The sequence below is a fragment of the Sphaerodactylus townsendi genome, linkage group LG13, assembly GCF_021028975.2.
Source record: "Sphaerodactylus townsendi isolate TG3544 linkage group LG13, MPM_Stown_v2.3, whole genome shotgun sequence".
Lineage (NCBI taxonomy): Eukaryota > Metazoa > Chordata > Lepidosauria > Squamata > Sphaerodactylidae > Sphaerodactylus > Sphaerodactylus townsendi.
In genome coordinates this window covers 48,631,788-48,655,640 of record NC_059437.1, presented here as the reverse complement: position 1 = coordinate 48,655,640, position 23,853 = coordinate 48,631,788, and the positions used below count along the sequence as shown (strand labels likewise).

The 23,853-nt window shown below is 48.2% G+C and overlaps 1 protein-coding gene across 1 annotated transcript in view; it reads left to right on the top strand.

The window, feature by feature from the left end:
- Positions 1 to 23,853, top strand: part of MMP17 (matrix metallopeptidase 17) — a 171,837-nt gene that overhangs the window by 122,613 nt on the left and 25,371 nt on the right. The window contains exons 3-5 of the mRNA XM_048515015.1: positions 3,163 to 3,172; positions 7,420 to 7,551; positions 22,012 to 22,295. Coding sequence (XP_048370972.1) covers positions 7,445 to 7,551; positions 22,012 to 22,295 — 391 coding nt within the window. The 5' untranslated portion in view covers positions 3,163 to 3,172; positions 7,420 to 7,444. The remainder of the gene's footprint in view (positions 1 to 3,162; positions 3,173 to 7,419; positions 7,552 to 22,011; positions 22,296 to 23,853) is intronic.

The following is a 23,853-nucleotide window of genomic DNA, read 5'->3' as shown; positions in this document are numbered from 1 at the left end:
TCCGCAGAATTAAAGCTACTTCTTAGCAAATTCTGCAAATTGAATAAACAATAGACTGAAGGCAAATGTTCAGAGTCAACAGAGCTATTTTATTATTGGGTTGTGCCGTTCTTCCAAGGAGGACAGAGTTAGGGTTAGTATGTATTTATGGTCACAGACCCATACCAATGAGTAAAACAACCAAGTTCCAGCATAATAAAATGGGAGACATTGAAGAGGTACAATAAAAAAAATAAAATTATAAACTTGCTATAAACATATTTAGAGAAATAAAAGGAAAGTATAGATAATCACTAAAACTATTTAAATCCGAGAAAATTCTAAAAGATAACAATGTTAGATTTTAAAAACAAGGCAGCCCAGTTATCCACGAGGTTTAATTACGTAGGCACGAAAATTTGTCACCTGCCTCAAGTTATTTGGCTTTTCATTGGCTTGCAGTTTTCCTAAAAGAATCTTATCCTAACAGGTTGGAAATTTGTTTGTAGGGAGGACCCATGAAATCTTTGCTCAAAGTATCTCATATAAAAGGAGCGAAAGCAGAGTTAGGGTTTACATTTTGTCTTTCGATTTTCTACACAAGGTAATCTTGTAAAGGTGGAGTCAGGCTGATGACTAGCCCTTGGTCCCTCAGTGAGTGTCTTCGGTGGGAGGTGTTTGAACCCAAAATCTTCTCAGTCCTGAAGTCTGACTTTCCAAACCCCCCCACATCAAGAGTTATCTGTATCCAGTATGAAACGGCTTCATGCTACTCGGCCGTCTATACCTTTTCTTTTGTGGCGGTTGTTTCTGTGCCAGAGGAGCTTCCCACAGCTGTCTTTGGAGGCGGGGTGTCTCTGCCTGCAAAAAACCATAGCCGACTTGCAGTTTCAAAGGAAACCCAATTACATGGCTTAAACCAGGTGTTTTACATTTGCCCTGCGTTTGACAACCCTGAACAGTGGCAGGTGGCCCCAGCCGTACTCGCTCCTGGGGGTGCCACGGTGTCTTGGAGGACTTTGTTCTCCCCTCCCTCTGTGAAATAAGCCATCTAAACAGCTGGTGTGCTTTCTGCTTTCTGGGTTTTTTTCTTTCCTGTTCCCCTACCCCATTTTAATGACTTCCCAAAAACTGTGGAAAACAGCCCTTTCTTTTCACTAACGCCCCGGGGATGGGGCGGTATAAAAATTGAATAATAAATAAAAATAGCAAAGCCGATCTTATGCTGAGCTACAATATTTGGTGAGTTTAGTGGCCAAAGAGAGCAGTTTCTTGAACTTAGTAGCAAAAGGGCGGTATGTAAAAGGACCCCCCATTTGGGAAGCTGAGGCTACTGAAATACAAGTGACGGTCAGAATATTGGTGAGGATTTATACCAGTCTGTAAACACACACACACACACACACACACACACACACACACACACACACACACACACACACACACACACACACACACACACACACGATATCAGGTTTTTCTCTCTCAGCCTTTCTTATTTTTTCCCCTTTTCAATGTTGGTTTGCCCATTTAAAAGGGAAAGGTAGCCACCAGGTCATTACTGATCCATGGGGTGATGTCACATTATGACATTTACTAGGCAGACTTTGTTGATGCCATTGCCTTCCTCAGTCATCTACACTTTACCCCCAGCAAGCTGGGTCCTCATTTTACCAACCTCGGAAGGATGGAAAGCTAAGGCCATTTGTGTACATGCGGTCTCCCCTGCGGCAAGCCTTGATTCTCTTCGGGGAAATCTCCACATAACACACAGATTTTTTTCCCCTCCACTGCACTCACTGTGACTCAAAGAACCGAAGCTCCATGGCTGGGGAAACTCAACTCTTCCCCACCCTACATTTTGCCTTCATGGGTCTTCTTGCTCTTCCACTGAACAGCAGGAACTCCAGCAAGTAGAGAATCAGAAAGTGGGGGGCAGAGCCACATGGCTGCTGAGTGCTTTGCTGCTGGAGAAATCCTGTTTGCCTGGAAAGCAGCGGGGAAACTCCATTTCAAAGCTCACGGCTGTGCCGCAGGAGGTGAGTGGATAAGGGCCCAAGTCAGCCTTGAGCGGCTACCTGCTCTGAAACCAACTTCACTTGGAGGATCGAACTCCCGGGTTGCCCGAGGAGCAGAGCTTGGACTGCAATGCACAGCACCTTGCTCTATTGCACACACAGCTTAAGATTTAGCTTGAACCAAGATACCAGGAGGAAACACAGAAGAATTAATGAGAGTGAAAGCACTTACTAGATAAATCACTGGACTATCAAGGTCAACATTGTCTGTTCAGACTGGCAGTGGCTCTCTGGGATCTCAGGTCGAGCTTTCTTCCATTGCCTGATAATTGGAGATGCCAGGGGGTTGAATCTGGAGCCTTCAACGTACAAGGCTGATGATCTGCCGCTGAGCCAGACCCCCTCCCGATGGGAGATCTGGGGTTAGATCTGCCCAGCATTTTAACAGGAGCCACTGTACCATCCAGAGCTGCCAGATTCAGTTCAGGTGACAGCCCAGATTCAGTTCAGTGTTGCAGCTCAGATTCAGTTCAGTATTGTGTTTTTGCCAATGAAATCTCTCTCCATGCTACCCCAAATACTGCTGCTAGCACAGAAAAGGAACAGAGAAGGGTTAGGTGGTTTTTCTAGAAAGAAACAGACAAGGTTTTTCTTCCTTCACGACTCATGACAGTGTGGAGGGGGCTTCATTTTTGAGAGGTGAAACCTCATGGGATTAGAAGGGTTAACTCCCTTATCTCCCTTTTACACCCAGGTCTTGATGCAAATCACCCTGTTCAGCATGGTTGCTGTTGACTTGAAAGAAAACTGGGAGTCTTCCAGTGTCTCTTCTAGCTAGACCAGGGGTAGGGAACCTGCGGCTCTCCAGATGTTCAGGAACTACAATTCCCATCAGCCTCTGTCAGCATGGCCAATTGGCCATGCTGGTAGTGAAACTGATAGAATTATGAATTCCTAATTTATCTGGAGAGAAACCACAGGGCCTATCCCTGAGCTAGACCCTTATAAACAAGGTTAAGTAAAATCCAATGCACTTGACTTATTTACACATACATAGATATGGAGATCTGAAGGAGGAAAGCAGGAGAGATTAGCTAGAAATTCAAACCGTGGGCTGATGTTGGAGACACTTTAATTCACTAGAAAACAGTGACAAACTGGTGTGCCACGGGTATCTGAGAAACGGCCCTTGGAAGTGGACGTGAAGCCTTCCTCTGTCTTCCTCTTTTCCCCAGCAAGGTACTCCCCTGTATTGCTTTTCCTCTCGTGGTTTCAAGCACTTCATAGGAGACACTGGTTGTATGAGGCTTGATGACAGGCAAGGGAAAGGTTATACACTATGCTTGAGCAATACAAAAAAAAATCAGGAAAATTCGGATTCGGCTTGTTTTGGCTGTGAAATTACCTGCATAGCCGAATCAGCCGAATCCCTGAGCAATATCGAAAAAAATCAGGAAAATTCGGATTCGGCTTGATTTGGCTGTGAAATTACCAGCTTGCCGAATCAGCTGAATCCCTGATTCGGTATACCCTATTATACACCCCTGTCTTTTCATCCTTGCCACATCACTGCAAATCGCAGTCCATCACCTCTTCTTCACAGCTCTGCACGGTCCATTCTATACTCCGGTTTGCCTCCAGATCTCTAGTTTGACCCAGAGACAGTCAAGCCAGTGACTAGAAAAGCTTGTATGCCCAGGAGAGTCCCTCTTTTATTTTCCTTTTTATACACCTGCGTCCTTTTTTGAACAATTGGTATGGGACGCGTGGCTCGGCTATTGATTTTTGCCATCATGCCTTTCTTTCATAATTGGTGATTTGTATGTATCTAGGGCTGTGCCATTGAACGCTGGAAAAATAATAATTTTTTAAGGAAGGACAAACAAGTGGTTGCATTAAAGTCCGTGGCCTGTTTCCTTTAACTTTCGGCATGGTCCGCCTTAAGGCCAAACAAGATGATATAGCAATGCCCAGGATGCTAATGCCATCTGACTGCTGGGATTACCTCATTTTACAAACATTGGGAGGGCCAGATCCTGCTTGGAGCTGCTGCCCAGGGGAGGCCGGCTTGTTCAGCTCTGTCTGGGACAGTCTCCCTGTTGGTTTGCCTGCCAGCCAGCAGCCAAGCAGAAGTCGACCTGTTGAGCTGCCGTCTGCTGCCCATGGGAAGAAGTGAGAGCCCTTCCCCACCCAACCTATTGGAAACACCTGCAGGGGGTGGGGACTGGCAGCTACAACAGGAGTTCCACCAGCAGCCCAAGGCAGCTAGCTTGGGCAGCAGCTGAAGGGTGGCGGCACAAAGGTGCCACCCGTTGTGGGTCAGTTTGGGGAATGTTTAGGGAGGCTTCTGATGTGATGTTATTGCAGAGTGAATAGGAAGTCCTAAATGCCAAATTCTTTCCGTTCTTCAGGAACACTGTGCATGACATGTCTTCCAAAACTTGGGAGATGTCCTTGTTTTCTGTCTCCAACAATCATCAACCAAGTCTCCTGAACTGAGGATCTGCATCCCCTATTTTTTTACTCCATACAGTTATGCTTTCTCCCAGCAAGGAAGTTTCACTGAGCTAGTCTAACAGCTATCAATAATCTTCCTCTCTGTGCTGCCCTTCCCGTAGGCATCCAAGATATTATTAATTCTCTATCTCTTTTATGTTGGCCTTTTGTGACAGCTGATGTCCCTCAACCTTCTCTCTGCTGCAATAAACATGCCCTTTGACTTCAGCCATAAGGGCTAGGAACTTATTGCTTTTTTGCATTGGAGGGCACTGTTCCAGTGACAACAACGTTTGCCTGACATCTCAGATACTGGGTGCTCTGATTGCCATTAACAGAGCGTATAGATGAGCTGGGTGTAGAACTGCCTCTCTGTTTACTAGTGTTCCATCCTGAAAATGCACTGTCCCTGACATTCCACCCTCCTCTCATTTGCCAGAATGTCACCCAGGTTCAAATCCCACTCTGGATGACCCTGGGCCAGTTACACACATTCAGCCTAACCTAGAATAAGAAGAGCAGGTTCTCATACCCCGCTTTTCTCTACCTTTAAGGACTCTCAAAGTGGCTTAAAATCAACTTCCCTTCCTCTCCCCCGCCCCCCCACAGACACCTTGTGAGGCAGCTGGAGCTTAGAGAGTTCTGAGGCAACTGTATCTCACTTAAGATCACCATCAGGTTTATTGTGGAGAAGCAGAGAATCAAACCCAGTTCTCCATATTACAGTCTGCCACTTGTGCGGAGGAGTGGGGAATCAAACTTGGTGGTGGGGGCACACACAGCAGCTTCCTGGTTGGGCACTGAGTAGTTGCGCCCCTCCCCACCACTAGCATAATAGCCCCTCCATCAGCACAGTTGCCCCTTACGGCGACTGAGTGGGCACCTGCATTGGCGCAACCCCGTGCCGCTTCCAAGGCTCCGCTTGGTCCCTCCCTTTAAATTGTATTCTTAAACCAGAACTGATGTAAAAGTGCATAATTAATACTATAGTGGCAGAATTTTGCTTCCCTTTGCACCAAATTTGGATTTTCATGGTGGTGCATTAGAGTGACTCAGACTTTTTGCAGAATTTGCAAATTAGATGAGAAAAAAACATCCTGTTCATAAAGTCTGTCATAATATGGGTTGCTCCTCAAACCATCTCCCCTTCTAGGAGAAAAGCTGCTAATTCTGAGACCCAGCGCCTTTGCCCAATGCAAGAACATCCTTGGCAGTTTTTGGTGACTCAGACGTTGAGCAGCAGGCGCCGAGTTTCTCGATCTGACAGCTTTTACTTTCCTCGCTCCTTCTCCCTCTTGCTGCATCACTTGGGCTCTCCTTCCCGGCTCTTAATTAAATATGTGTAATTATTTTTCTTTCCTATCTTATCGGATGCGCCAAGGTGCCCGGGAGCAAAGGAGTGAGGGTGGTTTGTTTTTATTGGTTTGCCTGCACTGCTGTTGCAGCTTGAAGAGCGTGTCGCTGAAATGTAAATGGCAGCATGTAATCCCTTCCTTCTAAAATACCTCTCGAAACAGAACTTGCTCTAGCAGATGCCTGGATAACGTGAAGATCTTTCCTGCAAACCACACGTGCCACTGGTTTTTTTTTCCTTTAGTTCGGTGGTTCTGCAACTTGGGGATCAGGACTTCAAAGAGAGTCACGATTCCCTTGAAGTGATTTGCAAGGCCAGGAGGAAGAAAGAGGAAGAGAGGGTGCTAGAAAATGAAGGCTGGTCGGCAAATCTGGGTTGGCTGGCTTGCTTACATCATTTCTGCAGCCTTCTTGTCTCCCCAATGAGTACCCAAAATGACTTCCATCATTCTGCTTTTCATTTTATGCTCACAACATGCGGGAGGTTGACTGCACTGGTTAGACCTCACCTGGAATATTGTGTACAGTTCTGGGCACCCAATTCAAGAAGGTTATTGACAAGCTGGAACAGGTCCAGAGGAGGGCAACCTAAATGGTAAAAGGTCTGAAATCCGTGTCCTACGAGGAGAGACTTAGGGAGCTGGGAATGTTTAGTTTGGTGAAGAGAAGGTTTAAGAGGTGACATGGTAGCCCGGTTTAGATATTTGAAGGGATATCGTGTTGATGAGGGAGCAAGCTTGTTTTCTGCTGCCCCAGAGACTAGGACCAGGAGTAATGGGTTCAAGGTGAAGTAAAAGAGATTCCACCTAAACATCAGGTAGAACTTCCTGACAGTCAGGGCTGTTCGACAGTGGAATGCACTACCTTGGAGTGTAGTGGAGTCTCCTTCTTTGGAAGTTTTTAAAGAGAGACTGGATGGCCATCTGTCAGGAGTGCTTTCATTATGTGTTCCTGCATTGCAGGGGGTTGCACTTGATGGCCCTTGGGGTCTCTTCCAACTCTATGATTTTATGATTTTATGACTGGCCTAACACAACCCAGAAAGTTTCTATAGCATAAAGTATAAACTTCTTTGTTGCTAGCTAATGTGGAGTTCTTGTGTTTTATTTTGCAATAGGCTAGTTGCTTAGGCAGCGAGTCCTGAATAATGCAGAGTGGGGAATTTGGACTAAATTCTCCTAAGTCCTAGTTCTTCAATAAGCTACACTGGCCAAAAAAAAATTCCATGCTATTCATGTTTTTTCCCCAAATATTGCATAAAATTATGTGCGTCTATCAGTAACGGCTGTGATAACTGAATACTGTCTGATGGAATCTGACATTAGACGCTTTAATATTTAACAGGCAGATGAGAGAAAAAATACATCTGGAGCTGCAGGCAGTCCTGTTCTGTAACGACAGAAGTCGACGCAGGGATGCCGTCAAAAATGGCATCTCCGGTTGACGTCTGCCCTTTGCCAGCACCTTGTAAGCCTACATGTAATGCCAACCATTGCAAACAGGTCTGACTTCTTGTTCCATTCCAAGGGAATAATCCAGCTTTTTGTGACTTGTGTTTTTTTTTTTTTTGACATGTAGATGAAGCCACACTGAAATTAATGAAGACGCCTCGGTGCTCTTTACCTGATCTTTCCGAATCTGAGGCCAGGAGGAAGCGGCATGCTCAGGCGGTGACCAAATGGAACAAAAGGAACTTATCTTGGAGGTAGGCATGCATCTAAGTGAGTTTTGGGGAGTTTCTCGGGGCTGATTCACACATGCAGGTTCATCGTGTTGTAGATTATCGTGTGTGTCTGCACCATCAGCTGGGTCTTCCTCGGGTAGATAGTGCAGCCTAGAACTCAGAAAGATTCTGAATCTCCCATCTGTTGTTTCCACATGATAGCCCCTGACTCCGGTTCGCTTTGCCTCTGTGTGATTTGCAAACCTGCTCATTTATTCCTGCCATTTCCCGTTTTCTTGTGCTGAGGTTTTCCTGTAAAAATGTATGCCTGTTTGATGTTATTTGCATGTCAATAAATCAGTGTTGAACATGTGTGCTATATGGCTGAATGATAGAAGTCATACATTTAAGTGCTGTTAAGTGACATGTTAAAAAGCTTACAATGTGTACACAGCCTGAATAGACCGTCACTTTTTAAAAAGCAGTGAATTTGAAGTACAGGCGCTTCTGAAACACTTCTTCACGCAACGTGTGATTGGTGTTTGGAATATGCTGCCACAGGAGGTGGTGATGGCCACTAACCTGGATAGCTTCAAAAAGGGCTTGGACAGATTTATGGAGGAGAAGTCGATCTATGGCTAGCAATCTTGATCCTCCTTGATCTCAGATTGCAAATGCCTTAGCAGACCAGGTGCTCAGGAGCAGCAGCAGCAGAAGACCCTTGCTTTCACATCCTGCATGTGAGCTCCCCAAGGCACCTGGTGGGTCACTGCGAGTAGCAGAGTGCTGGACTAGATGGACTCTGGTCTGATCCAGCAGGCTAGTTCTTATGTTCTTATGTTCTTAACATAAAAATATAAAAAGACACTAACAGTACAATCCTAAGCCTGTGTCCAGGGACGAGGCTGCCTCCCATCCCTCTGCAATCTTCCCCACCTCCCTCCCTTATCAAGGACCTCAAGATGCCCCACAACTGACATCCCCGCCCTTGGACTTGCCAGCAAACATTGGAACCTCCTGGAAGTCAGAAGCCAGGAGAAGATGCAGGGAATGGACTGGATTACCTGGGCAGCAGGAGCAGGCCTCAGCTGTTCCACTGAGAAGAGTGGGGTCAGCACAGCCCCAACCCTGCTGCAGTCAACAGGAGTTGGCACTGCCCAGACCGGGCTGCAATCAAGGAGGGCCCAGAGGCTTGAGGGGCAAATCGTGAGCCAGGAGGGCTTGACAGACAACCTGCCAACCGTTAGTAGGCTGGAATCCCTAAGGGGAAGGAACCCTTTTCAGAGGGATAAAAGGAACCCAGGGGAGGAGGCCAGGGAGGAATGAAAGGAAGGAGAGAGTTGAGTAGTGTACAAGAGTGCTGTTAACTGCTTGCCATTAAAGTCAGCCTGCTAGAAACATCTACCCTCAGTGTGTTTCTTTGCTCTGTGACTAGTTGGCCAGTGTGTTGGCCTACCTTGCAAGGATGGTGGGGAAGGGGAGACGCTCACAGCATGTCTGCTCAGAACCCTACATAAGTCTACTCAGTGGGGTTCACTCCTAGGAAAGGATTCTTAGTGGGAATCGAAAAGTTGAGCAACACTTGCTCATCTGTAGTCCAAATAAATGCAGTATGATCGTTGCCGTGGGACATGATTTGCAACGGGGCGCCTGTGGACAGCTTCACGCTCTCCGCCACCTTCCACCAAGCACACAGCCGGTCCTTGCTTCCTCCAGAAAATGTTTCCGAAGAGCCTTGCAGGCTTCGTGTCTGCAGGGAGCATCCATTCAGAAATCACTGCCTCCGTCCTGGGAGGCAGCTTGGCCTGCAAATGAGCCAAGGATGAAATTCATAACAAAAAAGGTTTATGGGTCAAAATTTACCATCAGATGCTGACAAATCAGTTTTTCTGCTAGTGGATGTTAACCCCGTAATCGCCTGTTGCATTTCTCTGTTTGTTCTGGCTGCAAAAAAAAAAAACTGCTCCAAATTTATCTCTGCCATAAATTAATGTATAAACTTGTTTAGTAACTGAGCCCCCGGATGATACAGCTCAGTAGGTTTTATAGCTTTTTTTACTGCTTTTGTGTATTGTTTTATTGTTGTATATGGTTCTATATTTCTATGTTTTGATTGATGAGGTCCTATATTATAATGGACTTTGGCTAGGAGGTTAAGAGCTCGTGTATCTAATCTGGAAGAACCGGGTTTGATTCCCAGCTCTGCCGCCTGAGCTGTGGAGGCTTATCTGGGGAATTCAGATTAGCCTGTACACTCCCACACACGCCAGCTGGGTGACCTTGGGCTAGTCACAGCTTCTCGGAGCTCTCTCAGCCCCACCTACCTCACAGGGTGTTTGTTGTGAGGCGGGAAGGGCAAGGAGATTGTCAACCCCTTTGAGTCTCCTGCAGGAGACTCAAAATCCAAACTCTTCTTCTTCTTCTAAACTACATGAATGTGTGGCTGTATGGCCACTATATTGGGGTAGTGCAGATAAGGGACCTCCCAGCAAGGGGGATCTCTCCTGGATAGCTCAGTTCTATGCAGCATTTTCGCGCAACACCGGGGAACATTTGAAGGGACTATTGGCTACAAACAATAAAACATGTTGTAGTGTTTGGCTTGAGACCTCTCAACAGCTTGTGATTAGCCGCAGCATAACATAGCAGCCATTTTGTAACTGGCTGCTGTGGCGTGGCGGCCATTTTGTTGGAGCATCCACTTCCTGTCCTCAACTTCAGATTACACCCATAAATTTCCTGAGATTGGGGACTGCTGATGCAGGACTTGGGCCCCTTCCGCACATGCAGAATAATGCAGTTTCAATCCACTTTCAATGCACTTCGAAGCTGTGCGGAATAGCAAAAACTGTAGATTGGCTTCAAGTGGCTCTGTTTATGGCCAGCCCAGAACACTGACCCCTAGCCTCTTGAAGACGGTTTGAGAATTTCCTCAGTTTTGGCTGTCTGTGAAGGGGTGATAAAGGATGCTGAAAATACAAATCATATTTTGCTTGCTGATCAGAAAAAGAGAAATCAGGAAACCAAACAGAGGGTACTGAAATGGTGTCAGCTGCTGGTAGCAAAGTAATCTCTTGTGTCGGGACTCTCTAGTTGCAAAGGGCTGAAATCAGCGTATAAAGTTTCACCGCCATCTTGGTCACATCCACTATTCTGTGCCCTTCTTGTCACTGATAACTTCTGCATGCACACACTGCAACATTTGGTCACTGGCATCTCTGAATAAACAATCATCGAGAACAAATGTTGAGACAGCTGGAGCCAGCCAAAATGGGCGACTCTGATTTCGATCTGGCCCCAAATAAGGCAGCTTCACACAGCAAAGTTATTTCTGAAGGCCAGGGAAGGATAAATAGTGGACCACCTGAGTTTATTTGCTGGCCGCTCTGCAGGAAGGGCTCACGGCTGAGTGGCAGGACATATGTTTTCCATGCAGCAGATTACGGATCCCATCCCTGGCATGTCAAGAAAGGTGTCTCTCCTTGAGAACTTCTGTCAGTGGCAGCTGAATGTGCTGGTGTCAGATAGATTCAAGTCCCTGAGCACCTCAGTCGAAATGGAGATCTCGGAATCCTTCCATCCCAGTCGGGAGGTGAGAAGGAAGAATACCTCGAAGCATTTCCCCTTTCTCCAATCAAGCTGTTGACATTTTGCATTGAACCTTTGCATCCTGATTCCGCCACATCCCTTTCACCGTGGTGTAGTGGTTAAGAGCAGGCAGATTCTAATCTGGAGAACCGGGTTTGATTCCCCTCTCCTCCACCTGAGTGGCAGAGGCTTATCTGGTGAACCAGATGTGTTTCCGCACTCCTACATTCCTGCTGGGTGACCATAAACTCGTCACAGTTCTTCTGAACTCTTTCAGTCCCACCTGCCTCACAAGCTGAACTCTCTCAGCCCCACCTGCCTCACAAGGTGGGGAGAGGAAGGGAAAAGAACTTGTAAAGCCACCTTGAGCCTCCTTACAGGAGAGAAAGGTAGGGCATGAATCCAAACTCCTACTCCTACTCTTCTTCCCCACTTGGAAGGTGAGAAGGTAGAGTACCGCTAAGCATTTCCCCTTTCTCCAATCAAGCTGATGACATTTTGCATTGTACCTTTATGTCCTGACTCTTTGCCATATCGCTCCCATGGTCTAACAGGGATATCAGGGTCCAGGAATCCCCATTCCTGTTTGTATCTGACCAAGGGAGTGTCAGCTCTTGAAAGCTCATACCCTGGGAATCTTGTTGATCTTGAAAGTGCTTCCGGGCTTGAATCCGGCAGTGGTGTAGGAGGTTAAGAGCTCGTGTATTTAATCTGGAGGAACCGGGTTTGATTCCCAGCTCTGCTGCCTGAGCTGTGGGGGCTTATCTGGGGAATTCAGATTAGTCTGTGCACTCCCACACACGCCAGCTAGGTGACCTTGGGCTAGTCACAGCTTCTCGGAGCTCTCTCAGCCCCACCCACCTCACAGGGTGTTTGTTGTGAGGGGGGAAGGGCAAGGAGATTGTAAGCCCCTTTGAGTCTCCTACAGGAGAGAAAGTGGGGATATAAATCCAAAACTCTTCTTCTTCTTCTTCTTCTTCTTCTTCTTCTTCTTCTTCTTCTTCTTCTTCTTCTTCTTCTTCTTCTTCTTCTTCTTCTTCTTCTTCTTCTTCTTCTTCTTCTTCTTCTTCTTCTTCTTCTTCTTCTTCTTCTTCTTCTTCTTCTTCTTCTTCTGTTGGCCAACTCAGCTATCCTTTGAGACGATTGTCTTGGATGTCAGAGGAGCCAAGTGAGGCGGAAAGCAGCCCGGAGAAACTGGTGGGGGACCAAGTCCGAGGCTGTTTTGAACACTCAGCAGAATGAAGACAGCGGGCGGAGGAAAGCCTTGAATCACAGCGCTTGCGACAAGCCTGGCAGGTTACAAGGAGCTCTCTATTTTTGTCTGCTCGACATCGGAGGTTACTGCCTAATTTGTTTCTAGAAGAACTTTTAAAGCTATCTTTAGCAGCCGAACTGCACAGAAGAATAGAGTCACCGGCGCACCACCGGTTGACCGGAGAACAAGCGCACAAGAGAAGCAGTGGAGGTTTGCAGCGGATTTATTCTGTCCTGTGGTCTGCTAAGAAAGATGGGAGCTCTGCAGACCAGGCGCTTGCTTTTTGGGAAGTCATTTGCATGGCAACAGCGCCCCCTGCTGCAGCATTGCCTAATATCACTTTTCGTTGTTGCTAGGATAGGGATATCTCATTTTTCTTCTGCCCTGCAAGAGAGCTGTGTATCCTAATTCGTGCCAGGAACGGACCTGAGTAACTGCTGACCTCTACCTTTTCCAAGGGAGAGCAGGTTCCCCCCTTTTCTATCTCAGTAGCTTTTGACATATCTTATTCATTCATTCATTCATTCATTCATTCATTCATTCATTCATTCATTCATTCATTCATTCATTCATTCATTCATTCATATACGGCCCTTCCCAGTCAGTTCAGGGTGGTTTCCAATAAATTGGGTTTTGGGACGCCTGATATTTTTGCACTGACCGCTGTTTTTAATGGATTTTATTGGATTTTAGCAAACGTAATGATTGTTATGTGGTCACTATTGTGAACCTTATGATATATTGTATATATGTGGATATTGTTGTGCACCGCCCAGAGCCCCTCGGGGATGGGGCGGTCTACAAATCCAAACAATAAATAAATAAATAAATAAACTTCTACTACCCAAAGCAGTACAATATAAATAAATTAACAGCCCCGTCCTGATATGGGGCCCAATCCTTCTCTGGAGCCAGTGCACCTGTGCCCTGGTGGAAATGCCCTATCTGCCGGCACAAGGGGCAAATGCACTGCCAGAGGAGCCACTTACCCTGGTGGGCAGGCACCGTGTGGCTCTGTGCCACCCAAGCCAGAAGCCATCTGATCTCCCCAGGCCTGCCGGCACAAAGCATTGCACCAGCCGGGGGCAGGCCGGGGGGCAGAGCCTACCTTAGTTGGCTTCTAGATTTCTGTCTAGGCTGCTTGCGCGGACGGGCCTGGCTTGGAGATACGCCAGACTTTCCATGGCATATCTCTGATTTCCCCTACGGGGGATTTTCCGATGGATTCTTTTTAAAAAAACTTTTGGGGCTTCCTGTGCTGTGGGAAAGCCCTTTGAAGGGGGCCGGGCCCCCATCCACCAACCCAGTCCAGCAGACATCACGTAGAAGTGCAAGGAAACAAATCCAGTTCACCAGATAAGAGTCCACTGCTCGTGTTGAGATCAAACCTGGCTCTCCAGATTAGAGTCACTGCTCTTACTTACTACCCCACATCTGACACACTCCAGTCTGGTACTCTAACCATTACGTCACACTACTCTCATGTGCAGACTTGCCAATGGTGGGCAAATTCTTGGCAAGGGGTGGGCAAATTCTTGGCAAGGGGTGGGCAAATTCTTGGCAAGGGGTGGGCAAATTCAAGGGGGCAAGGGGGTGCGCGACACACCGGGTGCGCGTCAGTGAGGGGACGGGGGCATTCCAGGGCAGGGCGGGCAGGGGCGCAGGGCGCACATTCAGTCCCCCCTCGCTCCAGCCCTGCCACCATTCAGCTGATTAGCAAGTGGAAGTCAGCTGGCCAAAGCGGGGGAGGGAATATCAACTTTGCTGTGTGATGACAGCACGTCCAGCCCAACCCGAAAGCTTCAGAATGGTTTCATAGAGTTTTGGAGTGAGTGCTAGAGCGTCGCCCCAGCGTGATACTGATGCCTCCAGATCACATAAGATCGACACAGAGGAAGTGGCATCATCACCCGGCAACAATGATGCTTCCCCCCCACAGTAAATGTCCACATCCTCCTATCCCCCACTGGTGACCTCAGCCATCATGAAAACAGCTGCCCAGAAATCACACCGTCTCACCCGTTTCCTACAGTTAAACAAGAGAAAAGCAGTCTGGACCAGTTTACAGATTCTCAGCATCCTGGAATCTCTGAATCATCCTATTTTGAAGCCAAAACAACCCGGTGCGAATAACTCTCAGCTTGCTTGAAAATGTCAGTTCGGCGGTAGCAAGGTGGGTGGGCCACATCCCAGCGAGAGGTGGCGAACACCCCCACAGCGAACGCAAATTAGAGGCCAGCAAAACTCCCTCGGAAGAACAGGTTTCTCTGCCTTGGCGTTCTTATGCAAGAACAGGCAGAACAATTTCTGATGTCATTCCTCCCCTGCGAAGAAATGGGCTTTCTCCCTTGAGGTTTGAAAGGAACTTTTAACCATTCCGTTTTCAAATCTCCTAAAAGATATATTGCAAAAAGCAGTATACCATAAGTTTCTCCAAAGGGGGAAATAGCACCTCAGTGCTGTTTTAGGTTGGGAAAAGGTAGAAGGAAGGAAGAAGAAATCCCCTCTACCAGAGCCAGCGTAGTGCAATAGTTAAGAGCAGGTGGGTTCTAATCTGGAGAACCGGGTTTGATTCCCCACTCCTCCACCTGAGTGGCAGAGGCTTATCTGGTGAACCGGATGTGATTCTGCACTCCTACGTTCCTGCTGGGTGACCTTGGGCAAGCCACAGTTCTCTAACTCTCTCAGCCCCACCTGCCTCACAAGGTGCCTGTTGTGGGAAGAGGAAGAGAAAGGAGCTTGTAGGACACCTTGAGTCTCCTTACAGGAGAGAAAGGCAGGGTATGAATCCACACTCTTCTTCTTCTTCTACTATGGTCCTGATCCAAATTGGAGCCTGCATCTCTGCCTGGGAATCATATTCTGGGCACGCATCTGTTGGGCAGACCCGAGGACATCCCCTGAGAAAGTGTGGATGCATGGGAGAATGCCGCAGGTGTGACAGCGTCCCCACACAAAAATCCAGAGAGAGTTCTTGGGGCCTTTTCTGAGTGGATGGTGACCATCAAAGGCCTGTTTCAATCACGTCTGGTAGGAAAGCAAGCCCTATGCCCTGGAGACACTGCGGCTTCCAGGCAGACGCTGGCTTTTTGCAGAGAGACCGGTCAGCGGCTACAGCTGAAGAGCTTCAAAACGCTTTTCGGTCTGTGAGTAGGCCAGCAACGAAAACAAGCCAAAGGGATTGGCGACGACGGCCGTAGCAGAAGCCACGAGCACCAGGCTGTCTAAAGGTTTGCTGTTGTCGTGCTCAGAGGTCAAGCTATCGTCTGCAGCTCGGCTTCCTTGTTGCGCTGCTCCCCACTTTGACTCCCTAGGCCATCCAGCAGGCAATTAAGTTGGTCATTTTAAATTTCCCATCAGCACGGCTGTCGTGTCCTCTAACCTTTTTTGAAAAAGCTTAATTAAGGGAGCTAAGTTAGCTCTGGCTCGGAGTGCCTAGAAGAGCTGAATCAGGCAGCTGATATACATTTATGTAAATTAAGAGGACGGACATCGTTTTAGTTTCTCTGCGTAACAGGATCCGCTTGGCTGACCAACACCGGAACAAGGTGCGCTCAGAGCTCTGACGGGCAGACTCCTTTGAGAGCAAGCGGCGACGCTATGTTTTTGCCTTAGGCATGATTCCTTCCACATACAGTACACATTCACACACACACACACGCTTCGGTCATTCCCATTGCAGTCACATTATTAGAATTTTCTAAAAAGAATTTCTAATCTAGAATTTTCTAATAAGAGGAGGCAAAGTGACAGGAAGACATCAACAGCGGGAACTCAAACAGAGGCTCAACGGCACCCGTTTCTGCAGTGGAATACTTTGGGGTTTATGGGAGCCTTGGAGTAATTTAGCCAATGAAGTCCTCACAGCATAATAGCCATTCTTTCTTGCTGCCCTTGTTGGGGAAATTCTGAGTTGGACACTGGAATATTGTAAAGATTTGTCGAAGGCTTTCACGGCCGGAATCACTGGGGTGCTGAGTGGTTTCCGGGCTGTATGGCCGTGTTCTAGCAGCATTCTCTCCTGACGTTTCGCCTGCATCTGTGGCTGGCATCTTCAGATGCCATCAGATCCTCTGAAGATGCCAGCCACAGATGCAGAAGCCCGAGAAACGTCCAGGAAAATACTGCTAGAACACGGGCTTGCAGCCCTTCTTCGAAGCTTTCCCTAACACCATTACAAGATTGTTGTGATACTGAACTTGGGGGCAGATTAGCAAAGTCTTCCAGAATAGCAAAAATATCTTCCAGGTTGTCAGTTTGGCATTGAGGCTTCTGGAAGCATAAATCTTATTCATTTATTCTCCTGGGGCCAAGCAGCTTCTGTTGATTTTTTTTTTTTAAAAAAAACCACCCTCTCTTATGGAAGGTGCAGGTGAGATGTCTTTGGGCGTTTTCCCACTTATCTCCCCTCCGCTTTGCTGTGCGCTTCTCTCGGCGCGTGTCATTCCAGGTGCGCGCCCCGGCTTCCCCACGACCCCGTGCTCAGCGCGGGGTCATCAAAAGGCGCCGTTGCAATGAGCGCCTGGAATGATGCGCGCTGAGGGGGCATGACAGCAGCAGGGTCGGGGCGGCTGCATAGTGTCCGCCCCTGTAGTGGGGAGGCGAGGGGGACCCCGCGCTACTTGCACGCAACAAAAGGTAAGTGGGAAAACGCCCATAAAAATGGAAATGTATGTCCTAAGAGAAATAAGACTTATTTGGATACCTGGGGACTATTTGGATACCTGGGCATGGTGAAAAGATAAGGTAAATCAAAGCTTATTCCTGCTTTTGACCTGAGTGGAGAAGGAAGAAAGGTTGTTTTTCCTTCCCATGTGATGCTGAACTTGGGGCAGAACAGCAAACTCCCTGTTTACTTGCCCTGAACCATGCAGATCCCACAAGCCTTCATTGTTTGAGATTTCCTTTTGTCTCAGGACAGGACTAGGTTAAAGTATGAAATTGGATGGGGGGGGCTGTTGATGGTTTGAAAGAGCTGCCGATTGGAGTGAGCGTTATGCCCACTTATAGCCACGGCCGTGGCCCCTTCTTGTCTGTTTGTTCCAGGCAGCCTCAACTATGACACTTCCTTTGCTGCCGGGCGCCATTTTGGTTTCTATTTATAGCCAGATCCCAGAGGGAGGCCAAGAAACCCCTCTGATGCAACTTCCTGACAGCCATATAGAACCCATGGTTACAGCATAGCTGAAAGGAGAACATAAAAGGTCCAGATCAGTTGCTAAGAGTTTTAAAAAAATAGGTAAATGCAGTGGTGGGATCCAAAAATTTTAGTAACAGGTTCCCATGGTGGTGGGATTCAAACTGTGGCGTAGCGCCAATGGGGCTGGGCGGGGCACGACGGGGCTGTGGCGGGGCATTCTGGGGCGGGGCATTCCTGGGCGGGGCTGTGGCAAGGACGCAGCCACTGCGCCGGTCCTTGGTCGGGAAACAAATGCACACAGGCTCAGGCTGCCACGCACGCCTGTGCACCTCCTGCTAGACTGCTTCCAGTTCTGCGCGCTACTGCTGAGAGGAGGGGCGTAACTAAGGCAAAAATCACGTGGCAAAATCACCCATTAGTAACCCCCTCTTGGCACACACAAATAATTAGTAACCTACTCTCGGGAACCTGTGAGAACCTGCTGGATCCCACCTCTGGGTAAAGGGCAATGGTGCAAGTAAAAGAAACATTATATTGTATGACTCAGCTAAAAATTTCTCAATGTGTTAACTCCAACAGGCTTTTTCGGGAGAATCTGTTAGTCATTTGAACAGCTACGCAGATTACTTTGAAGAACTCTATTGGCACAATACATTGGGACTTTTAGCTGAGGGCCCAGCTAGCCTGATCTTGGCAGGTCTTGGAAGCCAACAAGGATTTGTATGGGAGATCCTCGAGGAATGCCAGGGTGCTACCAAGAGGCAGGCGATGGCAAACCCACCTCCAAAATCTCTTGCCTTGAAAATCTTATAGGGTTATCCAAACTATTATCTCATAATCGTGTTCTCAGTTTTGCCATTTCCGAGTATTCTGTAACTTTCAGAATCCTGCCCTCTTTTGTTGGTATCTTATTATTGCTCCATTTTTTGTGCATATAAAATCCTTGCTGCAATTGCCATGCACTTAAACAGAGTTCGATGTTGCTTTTAGAAATCTTGCTTTTAGAAAACTGGATATCTTTTGAAAACCCATTCAAATAGAGAAGTGGTGGCAAGGTCTAAAGAAAATAGTAGGTTGTAAACACTAGAATGCACTTAAGAAACGACGATTGAACGAATGCCTTAATTGTATGCATGTACCAAGAGTTAACTTGTAATCTATGATGGAAGTCGATATACATGATGTGTAATGGATTGTGGTTTTTTATGTATGTATATTTTGGTGTTTGTGTGAGAAGACAGGCAGGCAGGCCAATAGATAGACAGGCAGGCAGGCAGGCAGGCAGGCAGGCAGGCAGGCAGGCAGGCAGGCAGGCAGGCAGGCAGGCAGGCCAATAGATAGAGGCAGGCAGGCAGGCAGGCAGGCAGGCAGGCAGGCAGGCCAATAGATAGAGGCAGGCAGGCAGGCCAATAGATAGAGGCAGGCAGGCAGGCCAATAGATAGAGGCAGGCAGGCAGGCAGGCAGGCCAATAGATAGAGGCAGGCAGGCAGGCAGGCCAATTGATAGGCAGGCAGGCAGGCAGGCAGGGTTGTCATAAGTCAGCTGCCACTTGTTGACAAATTTCCACCATCGACCTTGACCTATTTTTTATCTCTGCATAACAGCTGCAGCCACACAACACTGTGAGAGCAGGAAGTGATGTTTCCTTACCCTCATCCCAGGGCCTTAAGGGTAAAGAAAACGGCTTCCAGTGAGGAGAGGAGGGACTCTGTGTCCACCACTGCCACCAGAACCACATGAAAAAGCGGGAGAAAGGATAAGGAGGGAGCAACTCTTTTCACCCCCACCGCTTTTCCAGCTTCACTCCGAGCAACTGAATAAAGAACGTTTTGAGTTCTCTTCCAGACATTCTGGTGATTTACCTTGAAGAATTCAAGGAAGGTCTGTTGAGCACAGTGGGGGAAAGGACGGACGCCCGTGCCTCACCTGCCGCTCAGAGATAAACATGCTTTCGCTGCCCTTTCCCAGCTCCAGTGGGGATTCGTTAATTAATGCTGCCACAAATGGCTTTTCTCAATTGGGCCCTTGAGACTTGCATGAGTCAACTATTAACCAGCCTCCAACCTGTGGTGTCAAAAGATAACTGGAGTGGTCTCTGCTGCCCAAACCAAATTAAAGGCAATTTCTAGAAAGGGTCCCTGGCTTCATGGCCTTGAGCCTAAACAAGAAGTGTTGACCGATGCGTGTTTGTGCGTACGGTGGTGGTGGGGAGCTAGTCGCCATTCTTGGCAGCCAACAGCTACTGTTTGCTCCTGGGGTGCCTGCCCCCCAAATCCCTCCAGTGTCCTGTGATGATTGTCGGCTGGCTCATTTTGCCATCAAATACTGCCAGTCCCTCTCCCTGCTTGTAATCAGAGGGCTCAGCGTGAAGCTGTTCCTGGTAGATAACCAGCAGAGACAGAGAGAGACGGGAGGGGGGGAAGCTACATTTCCAGCAAGCAAAGATGCTTCTTAAGACCAAATGAGACATGATGTGTTTTATGTGTTTCCTGCCTTTGAAAGAGAGAGAGAGACAGAGAGAGAGAGAGAGAGAGAGAGAGAGAGATGGGGGGGGGGGAGAATGAAACGAACGCAACACTGAAAGTTTCCTGATTTAATCTGAGGGGTTGCACAGGGGAGAGAAGTATAGGGTGCATGTTGGAAGGCAGTTTTGCGGTCATCTAGTTCAACCTGACTCTCTGATCACCGCTGGAAACACAGCTATGGCATCTTCAGTGGATGCTTCAAGAAGAGAAGAAGAAGAGTTTGGATTTATACCCCACCTTTCCTGTAAGGAGACTACAGGTGGCTTACAAGCTCCTATCTCTTCCTTTCCCCACAACAGACACCTTGTGAGGCAGGTGGGGCTGAGAGAGTTCAGAGAGAACTGTGAAATGCCCAAGGTCACCCAGCAGGAATGCAGAAGAGCGGAAACACATCTGGTTCACCAGATAAGCCTCCGCCACTCAGGTGGAGGAGTGGGGAATCAAACCCGGTTCTCCAGATTAGAATCTACCTGCTCTTAACCGCTACACCATCTCTAGTGAAGGACAACCCATCATCTTCCGAGGCAGCTTTTATTCTTAGGTTACTGTTACTTTAATATTTAACCGGAATATTTAGCCCAAAATATTACGTTCCTGTTTAACCCGGTATCCACTTCTGTGTAATATATGCACAGAGGGAGTAGTGGAGTCTCTGTTGCATATTCTCCTGGACCGTGAACTCTGCTCTGAGATTGGAAGGTTTGCTATTGATCCTTGAACACCTCACTTCAGCTACTTCAATCACTCTGTTGCCAATGAAAGCTTATAAATTAAATTACATCGGAAGATGCAAGGCCTACCGTTTCTTATGCTGTAGCGAAATTCTGCTTTGAAGCCTCAAAGAAAAGGAGCACTTTGTTGAATTAAGGTCATGTTAATAGCTATGGATTTGATGTACGATGTTAGGGAACATAGCATTGGGTATTTTCCTATGCTAAACGTTGGGATGACGCTGTATAGTATTCCTTTTTAATACTGAGTACAGTTATATTCCTATGTTTATGTTTTTGGATGTTGGTCAAGAAAAGTAAAATAAAAGTGAAGCAAAGCAATATATACCCTTTCCCTATGGCACACTTTCCTTAATATATAACATGTTTATCCTACCATTCCTCTAAAGACAGTGTAGGTGAGTCTCCTCTGCTCTGTTTTATCCTTACAGCAACCTTGTGAAGTAGGGCAGGTGGAAAAGGCTGGCCTAGGGTAACCCAGTGAGATGTTATCGACCAAATGATGTTATTTACCTCCACGGTGTGAAAAGGTTCAGCCGCTTATTTCCATAAGAACATAAGAACAAGCCAGCTGGATCAGACCAGAGTCCATCTAGTCCAGCTCTCTGCTGCTCGCAGTGGCCCACCAGGTGCCTTTGGGAGCTCACATGCAGGAGGTGAAAACAATGGCCTTCTGCGGCTGTTGCTCCCGAGCACCTGGACTGTTAAGGCATTTGCAATCTCAGATCAAAGAGGATCAAGATTGGTAGCCATATATCAACTTCTCCTCCATAAATCTGTCCAAGCCCTTTTTAAAGCTATCCAGGTTAGTGGCCATCACCACCTCCTGTGGCAGCATATTCCAAACACCAATCACACGTTGTGTGAAGAAGTGTTTCCTTTTATTAGTCCATATATTAAGCCTCTCTTAAAGAGGTAAAATGTTTTTCCCCTTCCAGTGTGTTGTCGACTCGATGCCTAGGGCAAACCTGTTGAAGCTCCTTTATCCTGAATACTTTGGTCTATCAAGGTCAATTTGGTCTACTCCAACGGCCAGCACCTCTCCAGAGTCTCAGGTTGTGGTCTTCCACATCACCTACCTGGTCCTTATAACTGGAGATGCAGGAAGACCTTGAGGCCAAGCCACAGTCTCTTCCCAAAGAGGGGAAGTTCCTGTCAATGAACATGGGCACCGATTTCCCATTACCTCTCGCATCTTAACAAGCATTCTATTATTTGAGCCATTTTCTTCCTCTCAAATCGTTGCTCTCCTTCTATTCCAGAGTCCGCACCTTTCCCAAGGAATCTCACCTGGGCCATGACACCGTCCGGGCCCTCATGTACTACGCCCTGAAGGTGTGGAGTGACATCACGCCGCTGAATTTCCATGAAGTGGCAGGCAGCAATGCCGACATACAAATAGACTTCTCCAAATCGGATCATAATGATGGATACCCCTTTGACGGCCCGGGTGGCACAGTGGCTCATGCCTTCTTCCCGGGGGAGCATCACACCGCTGGAGACACCCACTTTGACGATGACGAATATTGGACTTTCCGATCAGCAGGTATGTCAGGGTAAGAAAGCAGCAGAGAAATTAGAGGGTTCCCTCTTTTCTACCACTGGTGGCGCTGAAGATGAAGCAGAAAAGAAGATTAACCTCTGTGGAAGTCAGGAATTTCTGTGGGCTTCTTGGCTCACCTCAGGAGTTTTCTTGGTTTAGGACAGATTACCAGGCCTCTGTCATCCAGACAAAAGCTACAAAATGATGTCACCACATTGCAGGACACTCTAGGGCAGGGGTCGGGAACCCGCGGCTCGCGAGCCGCATGCGGCTCTTCCGCCGCTGTTCTGCGGCTCCATGAGGGGAGCTGCCAGCCCCCTCTTCGCCCGCCCTGCAGGAAGCAGGGCGGGCACATCTCCAGCCCGCGGCCAGCGAGGCCGCGCGCGGGGGCTTTGGCTCCTGCCCGCCCCGCTGCTTGCGGGGCGGGCACTCTCCCGGCGGCCGGGCAGGCCGAGCCGCCGGGCCCCTCTTTGCCCGCCCTGCACGAAGCAGGGCGGGCACATCTCCAGCCCGCGGCCGGCTTTGGCTCCTGCCCGCCCCGTTGCTTGCGGGGCGGGCGCTCTCCCGGCGGCCGGGCAGGAAGCAGGGCGGGCACATCTCCAGCCCGTGGGGGGGGGGGGTGAGCGGGCGGGGGGAGGGAGGGCGAGCGAGCGAGCGAGCAAGTCACCGGTGGAGCGGACGGGGGGGCGAGCGAGTGGGTGGGGGGGGGTGAGCCAAATGGCTCTTTGGTGGTGAGCCAAATTTGGTGGTGAGCCAAATGGCTCTTTGAGGGGAAAAGGTTCCCGACCCCTGTTCTAGGGTTTCCCAAAAGCACTCTTGGATAAACCATAGAGTTTTGGGAGATTCCTAGAGTGTCACATGATGCAGTGCCCACACTTGCATTTTTTGAGGGGATGGAAATGGCATTACGTGATGCTGTTTAACCCACCTTTTCCTCATGCCATTGAGTGACAGTAGAGGTTGGGAAGCACTGGATTATCATCTTTATTCTTGGCAAAGTTTCTATGACAGCCTTTATCACAGTCAGAAATTCAGCAGGGGCACCATTTCTCACTGAATCTCTGTGCTGAAACGTATACTAACTGCTAGATTTCTGCTGGTCAAACCACCCAGGAAATAGGCAGTGGTGGGATCCAAAAATTTTAGTAACAAGTTCCCATGGTGGTGGGATTCAAACTGTGGCGTAGCACCAATGGGGCTGGGCGGGGCACGACGGAGGCATGGCCGGGCATTCCAGGGGCAGGGCATTCCTGGGCGGGGCTGTGGCAAGGACGCAGCCGCTGCGCCGGTCCTTGGGCGGGAAACGAATGCATGCAGGTGCAGGCTGCCATGCACACCGGTGCACCTCCTGCTAGACTGCTTCAAGTTCTGCGCACTACTGCTGAGAGGAGGGGCGTAACTAAGGCAAAAATCACATGGCAAAATCACCAATCAGTAACCCCCTCTCGGCACACACAAATAATTAGTAACCTACTCTCCGGAACCTGTGAGAACCTGCTGGATCCCACCTCTGGAAATAGGAAAGATAGAGTAGTAACATTCTCTAGTTTTGTCTCCTAGG